This window comes from Mobula birostris, chromosome 9, assembly GCF_030028105.1.
Source record: "Mobula birostris isolate sMobBir1 chromosome 9, sMobBir1.hap1, whole genome shotgun sequence".
Classification (NCBI taxonomy): domain Eukaryota; kingdom Metazoa; phylum Chordata; class Chondrichthyes; order Myliobatiformes; family Myliobatidae; genus Mobula; species Mobula birostris.
The window spans coordinates 1324557-1338175 of NC_092378.1; the positions used below are offsets into that span (position 1 = coordinate 1324557).

General features: G+C 42.3%; 1 protein-coding gene across 3 annotated transcripts in view; it reads right to left on the reverse strand.

The window, feature by feature from the left end:
* The window catches only part of ric8b (RIC8 guanine nucleotide exchange factor B), a 105011-nt gene that overhangs the window by 73606 nt on the left and 17786 nt on the right, over positions 1-13619 (reverse strand). For all 3 annotated transcript variants that reach the window (XM_072267348.1, XM_072267347.1, XM_072267350.1), the window contains exon 3: positions 2930-3541. In XM_072267348.1, the coding sequence (XP_072123449.1) occupies positions 2930-3541 (612 nt within the window). The remainder of the gene's footprint in view (positions 1-2929; positions 3542-13619) is intronic.

Genomic DNA, 13619 nt, shown 5'->3' on the forward strand with positions numbered 1-13619 from the left:
GTTACAATATTCAGTGACAAGTTGAACCTCCTTCACATCTCTGCATAGCATTTCATATACAACCACTGAAATAAATGTATTCATCATATACTTAGTTTTCTCCAAATATAAACCCAAAAGTACAATATCAACTTTTGCCAAAAACAAGGACTGTGCTGAAATACTGAGGCTTTATAAGGCATTGGACAGACCACACTTAGAATATTGTGAGTAGTTTTGGGTCACTTACTTGAGAAGAGATGTGCTGACATTGGAAAAAATCCAGAGCAGGTTCACGAGAATGATCCCGGAATGAAAGAGTTATGTAAGAGGAGTGTTTGATGGCTCTGAGCCTGTTCTCGCTGGTGCTTAGAAGAATGAGGGGAATCTCATTGAAATCTATTGAATATTGAAAGGCCTAGATAAAGTGGACGTGGAAAGGATGTTTTATATGGTGGGCGAGTCTAAAACCAGAGGGCACAGCCTCAGGATAGAGGGATATCCATTTAGAACAGAGCTGATCAGGAATCTCTTTAGCCAGAGGGTGGTGAACCTGTGGAATTCATTGCCAAGATGCCTGTGCATGCCACATCATTGGGTGTATCTAAAGTGGAGGTTGATAGGTTCTTGATTAGTCAGGGTTACAGGGAGAAGGCAAGAGGGATGATAAATCAGCCATGATGGAATGGTGGAGCAGATTCAATGGGTTGAATGGCTTAATTCTGCTCCTATGTCTGATGGTCTCTGCATCCACCAAAATCATTTGAAGTTAACAGCTTACATGACACCTTTGACACAGGCTGAGTATCCCAAGACAGTAAAAACACTGATATAATTTCTTATGATGTACAAAGACCAATTAACCTACCAAGGCACATCTTGAGCTAGCAGATGGGAAATGGAGAACCTGGGTCAGCAGACAGCACTGGTGGGCAGGAGGTCAGCACTGCGTGGGTCATTGGAGCTGCGAAGTAGCAGATGGATGATTCTTACTTCCTGCTACTGTACCAACTTTGGATTCAGTATAACACCGTCCCCATCAGATCTTACTTTTTTTTAAGTTGTCAAAAGCCAGATCAATAGGGAGTGGAATTTAATCCAGCAAAGTTGAGATAATGCACTTGGGGAAAGAAATAAAGGGAAATGAATAAACAAAATATGCAAAATACTGAAATAGGGGTCACCCCAGTCCAGTTCCTGTACTCTGATGATAATAAGGCTAATAGAGCATTACCTTTATTGGCCAAGGCAAGGAATTTATGATCAGAAAAATGACAAATAGGCTACATAAAACATTAGTTACGTCCTAGCTCCAGTCACAAGAGGAAGTGTGGAGGAATTTTACAATGATATTGCCAGGGGTGGAGAATTTTGACCTACGGGGAGACATTGCTATAATGTGGTTGCTTTTTTTGCATAAGGAACTTGAGGGAAGATTTAATCAAAATGTGCAAAATTATGAGAGGCTTGGACAGAGTGAATAGGAAGTATCCATTTCTCTTAAAAGAGAAATTAATAACTAGAGGGTGTAAAACTAGTAACAGACAGGAGCTGTCCACCAGTAAGGCTGATCAACACCTCCAACCACAAAACCGCTCTCAATGCCCCCAACCACCATTACTTTATCATTTCCTGTCAGTCACCTTATGTACAAACACTGCCATGCCTAGCATCACTTTAAGAACAGACAATCAATCCATGCATATAAGCTATCCTATGTATTTATATTTATTGTCATTATTTATTATTATTGCATTCTTTATCTTAAATTTTTTTTTTTCCGTGCTGCAATGGATCTGGATTAACAACTATTACATTTTCCTTTACATTTGTGTAATGGAAATGACATTAAACAATTCTGAATCTTGAATCATTGTAACAGGCATCCCAAACTCAGAGCCAGAAAGGACAGTGGAACAGAAACTTAATTAACTAAAATAGTAACTGGATGATGCTTAATGTGTATAATTACACGTGGCCATTAGGAACTCTTCAGTAGATTTACTCTGGAGTGAGGTTAGAAACACTGGCCTCCCCAGTTATCAAGTTCGATGAATCCAATACCTTATCACTGTTCCAGATTGCTAAAGACCTACCTAGCTTACATATCACTTCACCATGTCCACAGGGCACTGACTGAAATCTGGTCACTCATCACATGCCACCTAAGAAAGATCCCACGCCTGTTCCTGAATGAGGATGCCCAGGTCACTTCAATAAAGCAGTACAGTATCTCTGATGGAGTCATAGATCATGAAACACTATGACATAGAAGTAAGTCTTCAGCCCATCTAGTTCATGCCGAATTATTAAACTGCCTAATCTCATCGACCTGCAATGGGACCACAGCCCTTCACAACCATCTCATCCACATACCTATCCAAATTTCTCTTAGAAGTTACAATCAAATGTGCATTCACCACTTGTGCTGGCAACTCATTACACACTCTCACAACCCTCTGAGTGAAGAAGTTACCTCTCATGTTCCTCTTAAGCATTTAATCTTTCACCCTTAACCTATGACTCTAGTTCTAGTCTTACCCAACCCAACTTTTTCAGTGGAAAAAGCCTGCTTGCATTTACTTTGTCTAAACCCCTCATAATTTTGTATACCTATATCAAATCTCCCCTCATTCTCCTACACTCTAGTGACTAAAGTCCTAACCTGTTCAATTTGTCCCTATAACTCAGGTCCTCGAGTCCTGGCAACATCTTTGCAAATGTTCTCCATACTCTTTCAATCTTATTAACATCTTTCCAAATCAAAACCCTCTCAGATCTACAAGCTGTCAAATTTTTAAGCCAATCAGAGTTCTTCCTGGATGTTGTACAAAGGATAAAATTGAAATTGAACCACGATATTAGTTGGATTGATGAGTGGAAAATGCACCCCTCCCTCTGGGCCAAATGTCCAGACACTTCAGAAACTCAAATAAAAAATGAAACTTACTTCATCAGTTTGCTGCTGGCTGCAGTCATATGTGACGTTAAAGAGAACCTTGAGAGACTCAATGGCAAAATCCACCTGTTCTTCAGACAAGGAAGTATTCCTGTGATTTGTGGCCACCACATACTTATCTGTCCACTTGATATCCAGCATGTTCTCCAGGACATCTGTAAGCAAAAGCAGGCCCTGCAACTCCTTCTTCAGCTGAGTTCTGATGTCTATCCGCAAGGCGGACAACAGGAAAAGGAGGCGCAAGTCAAAGAACTTAATCTCGTGTGATAGGTTCTTGTCTCTGTGCATCTTCAGGCGCTCACAGATACCTATAACTATCTTAAAGTCCATACTAAGTTGCTGTGCTGCCTCACTGTTAAACACAAGGTTGCACAGGCATTTTAATGCCTCAACTTTTACACCAAAGTGAGAGGTCTCTTGTGGGGATTTTTGTGTATACTCCAACCCAGCCAGCCTCATCAGAAGCAGCATTCCTGGCCTGGTGGTCAAAGGAGCCAAAATCTTCTTGTCTCTGGACAGAATACGGATAGTTTCTAGACAGGTGGCTTGGCAGGACAACGGTAGGTCTTTCTGCAATACCTTCAGTACTTCATCGCATAGCTTCTGTCAATTATAGAACATCAGATAATTAATAACAGAGATTTTATAGAATAACAGATCTGATAGAATAGCAGATAAATAAGGAAAACTTAAATGCTGCATTTCAGAACATTAATGAGATCGCAACTATCAACCAGTGAAGCAGCAAGGAAACTAATGGCATTTCAAAACAGGAGTTAAAAATATAGTGCATCAACTCCAGTATGAGTACACAAACACAAAACAGTTGCTTCTTCAACTATTTTGTAAAATACATAAACAGAAATAGTAACTCAACTTCTTATTTGAACATAATAACATCAATTTGAAATGTTTCATCAATTATGCATCTTGTACCATAAATATGAGAACATTGCTTCCGTTAGTAATGGAGATCAATCAGCCAGCTCCATTATGGGCACTGGACACTGGCCTTCCCAGCACTGAGGACATTGGAGATCAATCAGCCAGCTCCATTATGGGCACTGGACACTGGCCTTCCCAGCATCGAGGACATTGGAAATCAATCAGCCATTTTTTAAATAATGATGCCTTTTTTAAAAAATAATATTGCAATGTGCTGCTGCCACAAAACACCAAATTTCATGACATATGCCAGTGACAGTAAACCTGATTCTGCGATTAGGAAATAAACGGATATGAGAACTGCACGGACATAAAGGGTCATGATCTTGATGAATGGTAGAGCAAACTAGAAGGGCCAAATGGCCTACTTCAGCTTTTATTTCTTAATTTCTGTGTTGAAGGGTTTGTTTAATACTACTACGAATCTATCAACTCTCACAGTTGCTTCCAAAAAGAGGCCAATTCCATTCCCCTCAAACCTCCGTCTCATGTCCCATGCATTCCCATGGAGTCATTTTTCACACCAGCTGTTCTCAGGTGCCCTCTGTTTACCACAACAAGGTATGCACCTCTGTCACAGTTGGCAGGGCACTCATTTCCCCCACGCTGTTTTCAACCTTCCCTTGTCTACAAACCATAGAACCATAAAACACTACAGCACAGAAAACAGGCTATTCAGCCCTTCTAGTCTGTGCTGAAACTTTATTCCGCTATTCCCATTGACCTGCACCCAGTCCATAACCCTCCAGACCTCTCCCATCCATGTACCTATCCAATTTATTCTTAAAACTTAAGAGTGAGCCCGCATTTACCACGTCAGATGGCAGCTCGTTCCACACTCCCACCACTGTCTGAGTGAAGAAGTTCCCCCTAATGTTTCCCCAAACCTTTCCCCTTTTACCCTAAAGTCATGTCCTCTTGTATTTATCTCTCCTAATCATTGTCATACTTTATTGATCCCGGGGGAAATTGGTTTTCGTTACAGTTGCACCATAAATAATAAATAGTAATAGAACCATAAATAGTTAAATAGTAATATGTAAATTATGCCAGTAAATTATGAAATAAGTCCAGGACCAGCCTATCGGCTCAGGGTGTCTGACCCTCCCAGGGAGGAGTTGTAAAGTTTGATGGCCACAGGCAGGAATGACTTCCTATGATGTTCTGTGTTGCATCTCGGTGGAATGAGTCTCTGGCTGAATGTACGCCTGTGCCCAACTAGTACATTATGTAGTGGATGGGAGACATTGACCAAGATGGCATGCAACTTGGACAGCATCCTCTTTTCAGACACCACTGTCAGAGAGTCCAGTTCCATCCCCACAACATCACTGGCCTTACCAATGAGTTTGTTGATTCTGTTGGTGTCTGCTACCCTCAGCCTGTTGCCCCAGCACACAACAGCAAACATGATAGCACTGGCCACCACAGACTCGTAGAACATCCTCAGCATCGTCCGGCAAATGTTAAAGGACCTCAGTCTCCTCAGGAAATAGAGACGGCTCTGACCCTTCTTGTAGACAGCCTCAGTGTTCTTTGACCAGTCCAGTTTATTGTCAATTCGTATCCCCAGGTATTTGTAATCCTCCACCATGTCCACACTGACCCCCTGGATGGAAACAGGGGTCACCGGTACCTTAGCTCTCCTCAGGTCTACCACCAGCTCCTTAGTCTTTTTCACATTAAGCTGCAGATAATCCTGCTCACACCATGTGACAAAGTTTCCTACCGTAGCCCTGTACTCAGCCTCATCTCCCTTGCTGATGCATCCAAGTATGGCAGAGTCATCCAAAAACTTCTGAAGATGACAAGACTCTGTGCAGTAGTTGAAGTCTGAGGTGTAAATGGTGAAGACAAAGGGAGACAAGACAGTCCCCTGTGGAGCCCCAGTGCTGCTGATCACTCTGTCAGACACACAATGTTGCAAGCACACGTACTGTGGTCTACCAGTCAGGTAATCAAGAATCCATGATACCAGGGAAGCATTCACCTGCATCACTGTCAGCTTCTCCCCCAGCAGAGCAGGGCGGATGGTGTTGAACGCACCGGAGAAGTCAAAAAACATGACCCTCAGTGCTCGCTGGCTTGTCCAGGTGGGCGTAGACACGGTTCAGCAGGTAGACGATGGCATCCTCAAGTCCTAGTCGGGGCTGGTAGGCGAACTGGAGGGGATCTAAGTGTGGCTTGACCATAGGCCGGAGCAGCTCCAGAACACGTCTCTCCAGGGTCTTCATGATGTGGGAGGTCAATGCCACCGGTCTGTAGTCATTGAGGCTGCTGGGGCGCGGCGTCTTCGGCACAGGAACGAGGCAGGACGTCTTCCACAGTACAGGAACCCTCCGGAGCCTCAGGCTCAGGTTGAATACATGGCAAAGTACTCCACATAGCTGAGGGGCACAGACTTTGAGCACCCTGGTACTGACACCATCTGGCCCTGCAGCCTTGCTTGGGTTGAGACGTTTCAGCTGTCTAAGTGGAAAGAGCCTATTCACATTTACTCTGTCTATACCCCTCATAATTTTGTAAACCTCTATCAAATCTCCCCTCATTCTTCTACGCTCCAAGGAATAAAATCCTAACCTGTTCAACCTTTCCCTGTAACTCAACTCCTGAAGACCTGGCAACATCCTAGAAAATCTTCTCTGCACTCTTTCAATCTTACTGATATCCTTCCTATAGCTAGGTGACCAGAACTGTACACAATACTCCAAATTTGGCCTCACCAATATCTTATACAACCTCCCCATAACATCCCAACTCCTATATTCAATACTTTGATTTATGAATGCCAGGATGCCAACAGCCTTCTTTACAACCCTGTCTACCTGTGACCCCACTTTCAAGGAATTATGTATCTGAACTCCCAGATCCCTTTGTTCCTCTGTACTCCTCAGTGCCCCACCATTTACTGTGTATGTCCTACCTTGATTTGTCCTTCCAAAATGCAACACCTCACATTTGTCTGCATTAAATTCCATCTGTCACTTTCTGGCCGACCCCTCCAGTTGGTCCAGATCCCTCTGCAAGCTTTGAACGCCACCTTTGAAACACACCAGGCTTCACTGGTGAAACAAGCAAAAGCTGCTGATGGTGGACATAATAGTACTGATGGAGAGGGAATGGTTAACATTTCAGATCAATGAAACATTCAGCTCTGATGGCAAATCATACACCTGAAATGGTAGCTGTTTCCCTCTTTGTAGATGCTGCTTACCCCTCAAGTCTCTCTAGCACTTTCTATTGATACTACCAGGTGCTGTTGACCCCACTCACTCAACATAACACCCTCTGTCATTTGTAGCACTTCCAGCAAGATGCCACCAACAAGCAATATCTTTAAGGAGTACATTCTCACTGTGACCACGTGCGTTTCTTCCAGGTGCTTCGGTTTCCTCCCACATTCCAAAAGTGCACGGGTTAGGCTCGGTAAGTTGTGGGCATGCTATGTTGGCGCCGAAAGCATGGCGACCCTTGCAAGCTGCCCCCTGGGACCGTGTTGGTTGCAAATGATGCAAATGACACATTTCTCTGTATGTGTTACTGTTTCAATGTACATGCGACAAGTAAAGCTCATCTTCTTAAATGCAGTTCTTCACTCCTCTTCTGCCTTCAAACCTTCAACCATCAGGTTCTTGAACCAAGGGCAATAACTTCACTCATCTCAACACTGAACTGTTCCCACAACCTATGGACTCACTTTCAAGGAATCTTCACCTCACATTCTTGATATTTATTGCTTATTTAGTTATTATTACTATTTTGTTTTTTTTTTTTTCCTTTTTTATATTTGCACACTCTGTTGTCTTTTGCACATTGGTTGACCATCTCTATCATGCGCAGTTTTTCATTGATTCTATTGTGTTTCTTTGTATTTACTGTAAATGCCCACAAGAAAATTAATCTCAGGGTTGTATATGGTGACATATATTGTTGTATATTTAATATTTCAGTAATATTATACACATATTGTTTGCTTAAGCACTCTTTGTTGTTTAAATAATTTATTACGGGTTATATGCAAAAGTACAAACATGGTATAGATCTTCATGCCAGCATTTCATATGTGTGTGCCTTGCTTAAATTACAAACAAAGGTACATGAGTTATAAGACCATAAGATATAGGAGCAGAAGTAGGCCATTCCGTCCATCGAGTAACTTCTGTATTTTTCTTGCAATTCGTTTTATGTTTCGGAGTTACAAAACACAACAGTGGCAATAAGGAAGTTTTACACGAACCCGAGCCGACTACCTACTTACTGAAGCCAAGTTAAAAAAAAAAAGCAGCGCAGCACATGCTTCTTCGCAAGGGGACAGAGACATTGAGTTTAAAAAAAAAAGGGCAGAAAACAGCCTACATTCATGAGTTCAGAAACAGTGATTATCAGGTGATAATAATTACAAATTTAAAAAAGCAGTGCAGCATGTGTTTTTCACAAGGGGACAGAGACATTGAGTTAGGAAAAGGGCAGAAAACAGCCTAAATTCATGAGTTCAGAAACAGTGAGTATCAGGTGATAATAATTACAAATTTAAAAAAGCAGTGCAGCATGTGTTTTTCGCAAGGGGACAGAGACATTGAGTTAGGAAAAGGGTAGAAAACAGTCTAAATTCATGAGTTCAGAAACAGTGAGTATCGGGTGATAATAATTATAAATTTAAAAATGCAGAAATGGCTGGCTACATCAGAAAGATAGACATGTTCAATTGCACAAGATATAACTGAGAGATTGTTTAGTTTGTGGAATCTTACAAGGCGGCATTCAAAAATGGCTCCTAACTGAAGCACAGCTTACATTTAAAATAGCAGTTGAAATTGCTGTATCAATGGAAATAACAGAAAGAGACGCAATTGAGTTGCAGTCAGAAATGAAAGTGCATGTGAACAAAATTTCAATCTTTAAACAGAAACCAGCAAGGCCTAACAAAATATGTTACCATTTTGGCAGGGGCTCAGACCAGACCAATGCAGATCTAAAGGCAAAAGTTGCAGAAAATGCAATAAAGTAGGACACATACGAAAAGTATGTCAAGCAGACAAAAATAAATGGATTACGCAACAAAGAGATAAAGATAAAAAGTCATGATGTATTTTCAGAGAGCACTAGTCTGCACACTGTTGATGAAAAATCTGACAATGATGAAAGTGATACGGGACTGAGTAGCCTCAAGACTTACAATGTGAAAACGAAAAACAGACAAGCAATATGGCTCACACCAGAAGCAAATGGTATAGTTAAAATGGAATTGGACACTAGCTTGGCTGTTTCGGTCATTTCACAAAATGAGTGTGAATGGCATTTCAAGATACCGAACTGAAGCCTGCAGATATCCAACTAAGAACTTATACTGGAGAAAAGATAGCTCATGTGAGATGACATTTGCAATAGTGAAATACCACAACCACCAAGCCACATTGGGCTTGTAAGTGGTAAAAACAGGAAGGCCAGCATTGTGGGGCTGTGATTGGCTGAGACAACTACAACTTGATTAGCGATCCATCCACCATTTGACCATAAGACATAGGAACAGAATTCGGCCATTTGGCCCATCATGTATGCACCACTATTCCGTTATGATCAATTTATTATTCTTCTCAACCTCATTCTCCTGCCTTCTTCCCATAATCTTTTATACCCTTACTAATCAAGAGACAATTAACCTCCGCTTTAAATACAGTGGCATGCAAAAGTTTGGGCACCCCTGGTCAAAATTTCTGTTACTGTGAATAGTGAGTAGAAGATGAACTGATCTCCAAAAGTCATAAAGTTAAAGGTGAAACATTCTTTTCAAAATTTTAAGCAAGATTAGTGTATTATTTTTGTTTTGTACAACTTTAGAGTGAAAAAAAGGAAAGGAGCATCATGCAAATATTTGGGAACCCCAAGAGATTTGAACTCCCACATAACTTTTACCAAAGTCTGAGACCTTAATTAGCTTGTTAGGGCTATAGCTTGTTCACAGCCATCATTAGGAAAGGCCAGGTGATGCAAATGTCAAAGCTTTATAAATACCTTGACTCCTCAAACATTGTCCCAATAATCAGCAGCCATGGGTTCCTCTAGGAGGCTGCCTAGCACTCTGAAAATTAAAATAAATGATGCCCACAAAGCAGGAGAAGGCTATAAGATAGCAAAACGTTTTCAGGTAGCCGTTTTCTCAGTTCGTCATGTAATTAAGAAATGGCAGTTAACAGGAACGGTGGAGGTCAAGATGAGGTCTGGAAGACCAAAAAAACTTTCCCAGAGAACTGCCCATTGGATTGCTAGAAAGGCAAATCAAAACCCCCGTTTGACTGCAAAGGACCTTCAGGAAGATTTAGCAGACTCTGGAGTGGTGGTGCACTGTTCTACTGTGCAGCAACACCTGCGCAAATATGACCTTCATGGAAGAGTCATCAGAAGAAAACCTTTCCTGCATCCTCACCACAAAATTCAGCGTCAGAAGTTTGCAAAGGAACATCTAAACAAGCCTAATGCATTTTGGAAACAAGTTCTGTGGACTGATGAAGTTAAAATAGAACTTTTTGCCTGCAATGAGCAAAGGTATGTTTGAAGAAAAAAGTGTGCAGAATTTTATGAAAAGAACACCTCTCCAACTGTTAAGCACGGGGGTGGATCGATCATGCTTTGGGCTTGTGTGGCAGCCAGTGGCACGGGGAACATTCCACTGGTAGAGGGAAGAATGAATTCAATTAAATACCAGCAAATTCTGGAAACAAACATCACACTGTCTGTAAAAAGCTGAAGATGAAAAGAGGATGGCTTCTACAACAGGATAATGATCACAAACACACCTGAAAATCCACAATGGACTACCTTAAGAGGCGCAAGCTGAAGGATTTGCCATAACCCTCACAGGAAATCCTCAAGGGTGAAGGTGAACATCCGGAAGTGGTGGTGCATGTCGGCACAAATGACGTAGGGAAGAAGAGGAAAGACATTCTACAGCGTGACTTCAGAGGACTCGGAAGAAGGCTGAAAAGCAGGACTTCCAGGGTGGTTATCTCCGGTTTGCTTTCAGTTCCTCGCGCTGGAGTGGGCAAGAACAGGGAGATAATGGATCTGAATGTGTGGCTGAGGAACTGGTGCAGGAAGCAAGGATTTACATTCTTGGACCATTGGGGTATGTTTCGGGATAAGGATGAATTGTACAAAAGGGACGGGTTGCACCTTAATAAGCAGGGCACCAGCATTCTGGCAGGCAGGTTTGCCTCTGCAACATGGGTGTGTTTAAACTAAGTAGTGGGGGGGAGGGGACGAACTGGAAATATAAGGATAGAGATAAAGGGAAAGTGAGAATAAGAAAAGTTAAGAAAGACAGCAGAATCAACAGAGCAGAAAGCTCAAGAGGGGATCGTACAGTATGGCCAAGTGAAATAGGAATGGATATGGGAGGTGAGGGGAGTAATGAATTAAAAGTATTATATATGAATGCACGGGGTATAAGAAATAAAGTGGACGAGCTTGAGGCACAGTTGGAAATTGGTAAGTATGATGTTGTGGGAATAACAGAGACATGGCTTCAAGTGGACAGGGCCTGGCAAATGAATATTCACGGGTATACGTCCTATCGAAAGGACAGACTGATGGGCAGAGGGGGTGGGGTGGCTCTGTTGGTGAAGAATGATATTCAGTCCCTTGCGAGGGGGGACATAGAATCAGGAGACGTAAAGTCAGTATGGATAGAACTGAGAAATTCTAAAGGTAGAAAGACCCTAATGGGAGTTATCTACAGGCCCCCAAACAGTAGTCTGGATGTAGGGTGTAAATTGAATCAAGAGTTAAAATTGGCATGTCGCAAAGGTAATCTACGGTCGTTATGGGGGATTGCAACATGCAGGTAGACTGGAGGAATCAGGTTGGTACTGGACCCCGAGAAACAGAGTTTGTGGAGTCCCTCCAAGATGGATTCTTAGAACAGCTTGTACCTGGAGCCTACCAGAGAGAACGCAATTCTAGATTTAGTGTTGTGCAATGATTCGGATTTGATCAGGGACCTCGAGGTAAAGGAGCCATTAAGAGGTAGTGACCATAATATGATAAGTTTTAATCTACAATTTGAGAGGGAGAAGGGAAGCTCAGAAGTATTACAGTTGAACAAAGGGAACTATGGTGCTATGAGGGAGGAGCTGGCCAAAGTTCAATGGAACAATACGCTAGCAGGGATGACAGTGGAACAGCAATGGCAAGCATTTCTGAGAATCATGCGGAAGGTGCACGATCAGTTCATTCCAAAGAGGAAGAAAGATCCTAAGGGGAGGCCATGGCTGACAAGGGAAGTAATGGACAGTATAAAAATAAAAGAGAATAGCAAAATAAAAGAGAAGAATAGCAAAGATGAGTGGGAAGCCGGAGGATTGGGAAACTTTTAAAGAGCAACAGAAGGTAACTAAAAAGGCAATACGTGGAGAAAAAATGAGGTACGAAGGTAAACGAGCCAAGGATATAAAGGAGGATAGTAAAAGCTTCTTTAGGTATGTGAAAAGGAAAAAAATAGTTAAGACCAAAATTGGGCCCTTGAAGACAGAAACGGGTGAATTTATTATGGGGAACAAGGAAATGGCAGACAAGTTGAACAGGTACTTTGGATCTGTCTTCACTAGGGAAGACACAAACAATCTCCCAGATGAAATAGTGGCCAAAGGACCTAGGGTAATGGATGAACTGAAGGAAATTTATATTAGGCAGGAAATGGTGTTGGATAGACTGTTGGGTCTGAAGGCTGATAAGTCCCCAGGACCTGATGGTCTGCATCCCAGGATACTTAAGGAGGTGGCTTTAGAAATTGTGGATGCACTGGTAATCATTTTCCAATGTTCTATAGATTCAGGATCAGTTCCTGTGGATTGGAGGGTGGCTAATGTTGTCCCTCTCTTCAAGAAGGGAGGAAGAGAGAAAACAGGGAATTATAGACCGGTTAGCCTGACGTCGGTGGTGGGAAAGATGCCGGAGTCAATTATAAACGATGAAATTACGACGCATCTGGATAGCAGAAACAGGATCGGTCCGAGTCAGCATGGATTTACGAAGGGGAAATCGTGCCTGACTAAGCTTCTGGAATTTTTTGAGGATGTAACTATGAAAATGGACAAGGGAGAACCAGTGGATGTAGTGTACCTGGACTTTCAGAAAGCCTTTGATAAAGTCCCACATAGGAGATTAGTGGGCAAAAATAGGGCACATGGTATTGGGGGCAGAGTACTGACATGGATTGAAAATTGGCTGGCTGACAGAAAACAAAGAGCAGCGATTAAGTTGAGTTCACTCAACCTATTCTGATAAGGCATGCTCCCCAATCCAGGCAACATCCTTGTAAATCTCTGCACCCATTCTATAGTTTCCACATCCTTCCTGTCGTGAGGTGACCAGAACTGAGCAAAATATTCCAGGTGGGGTCTGACCAGGGTCCTATATAGCTGCAAAACTACCTCTCGGTTCTTGAACTCAATCCCACAGTTGATGAAGGCCTATGCACCGTATGCCTTCTTAACCACAGCAGTTTTGAGTGTCCTATGGACTTGGACCACAAGATCCCTCTGATCCTCCACATTGCCAAGATCCTCCAGCGTTTTAGTATGGATTTCCAGCATCCGCAGAATCTCTTGTGTTTAAAAAATGCACAGTAGAGATGGCAGCGGAGCTAGGTGGTGAAAGAGTTGTGGCCATCTTCCCTGGCAAACACAGACATGTGAGTGAAAATCCAGAGACCTCTTTACTGTGTGTCATTATACATTTG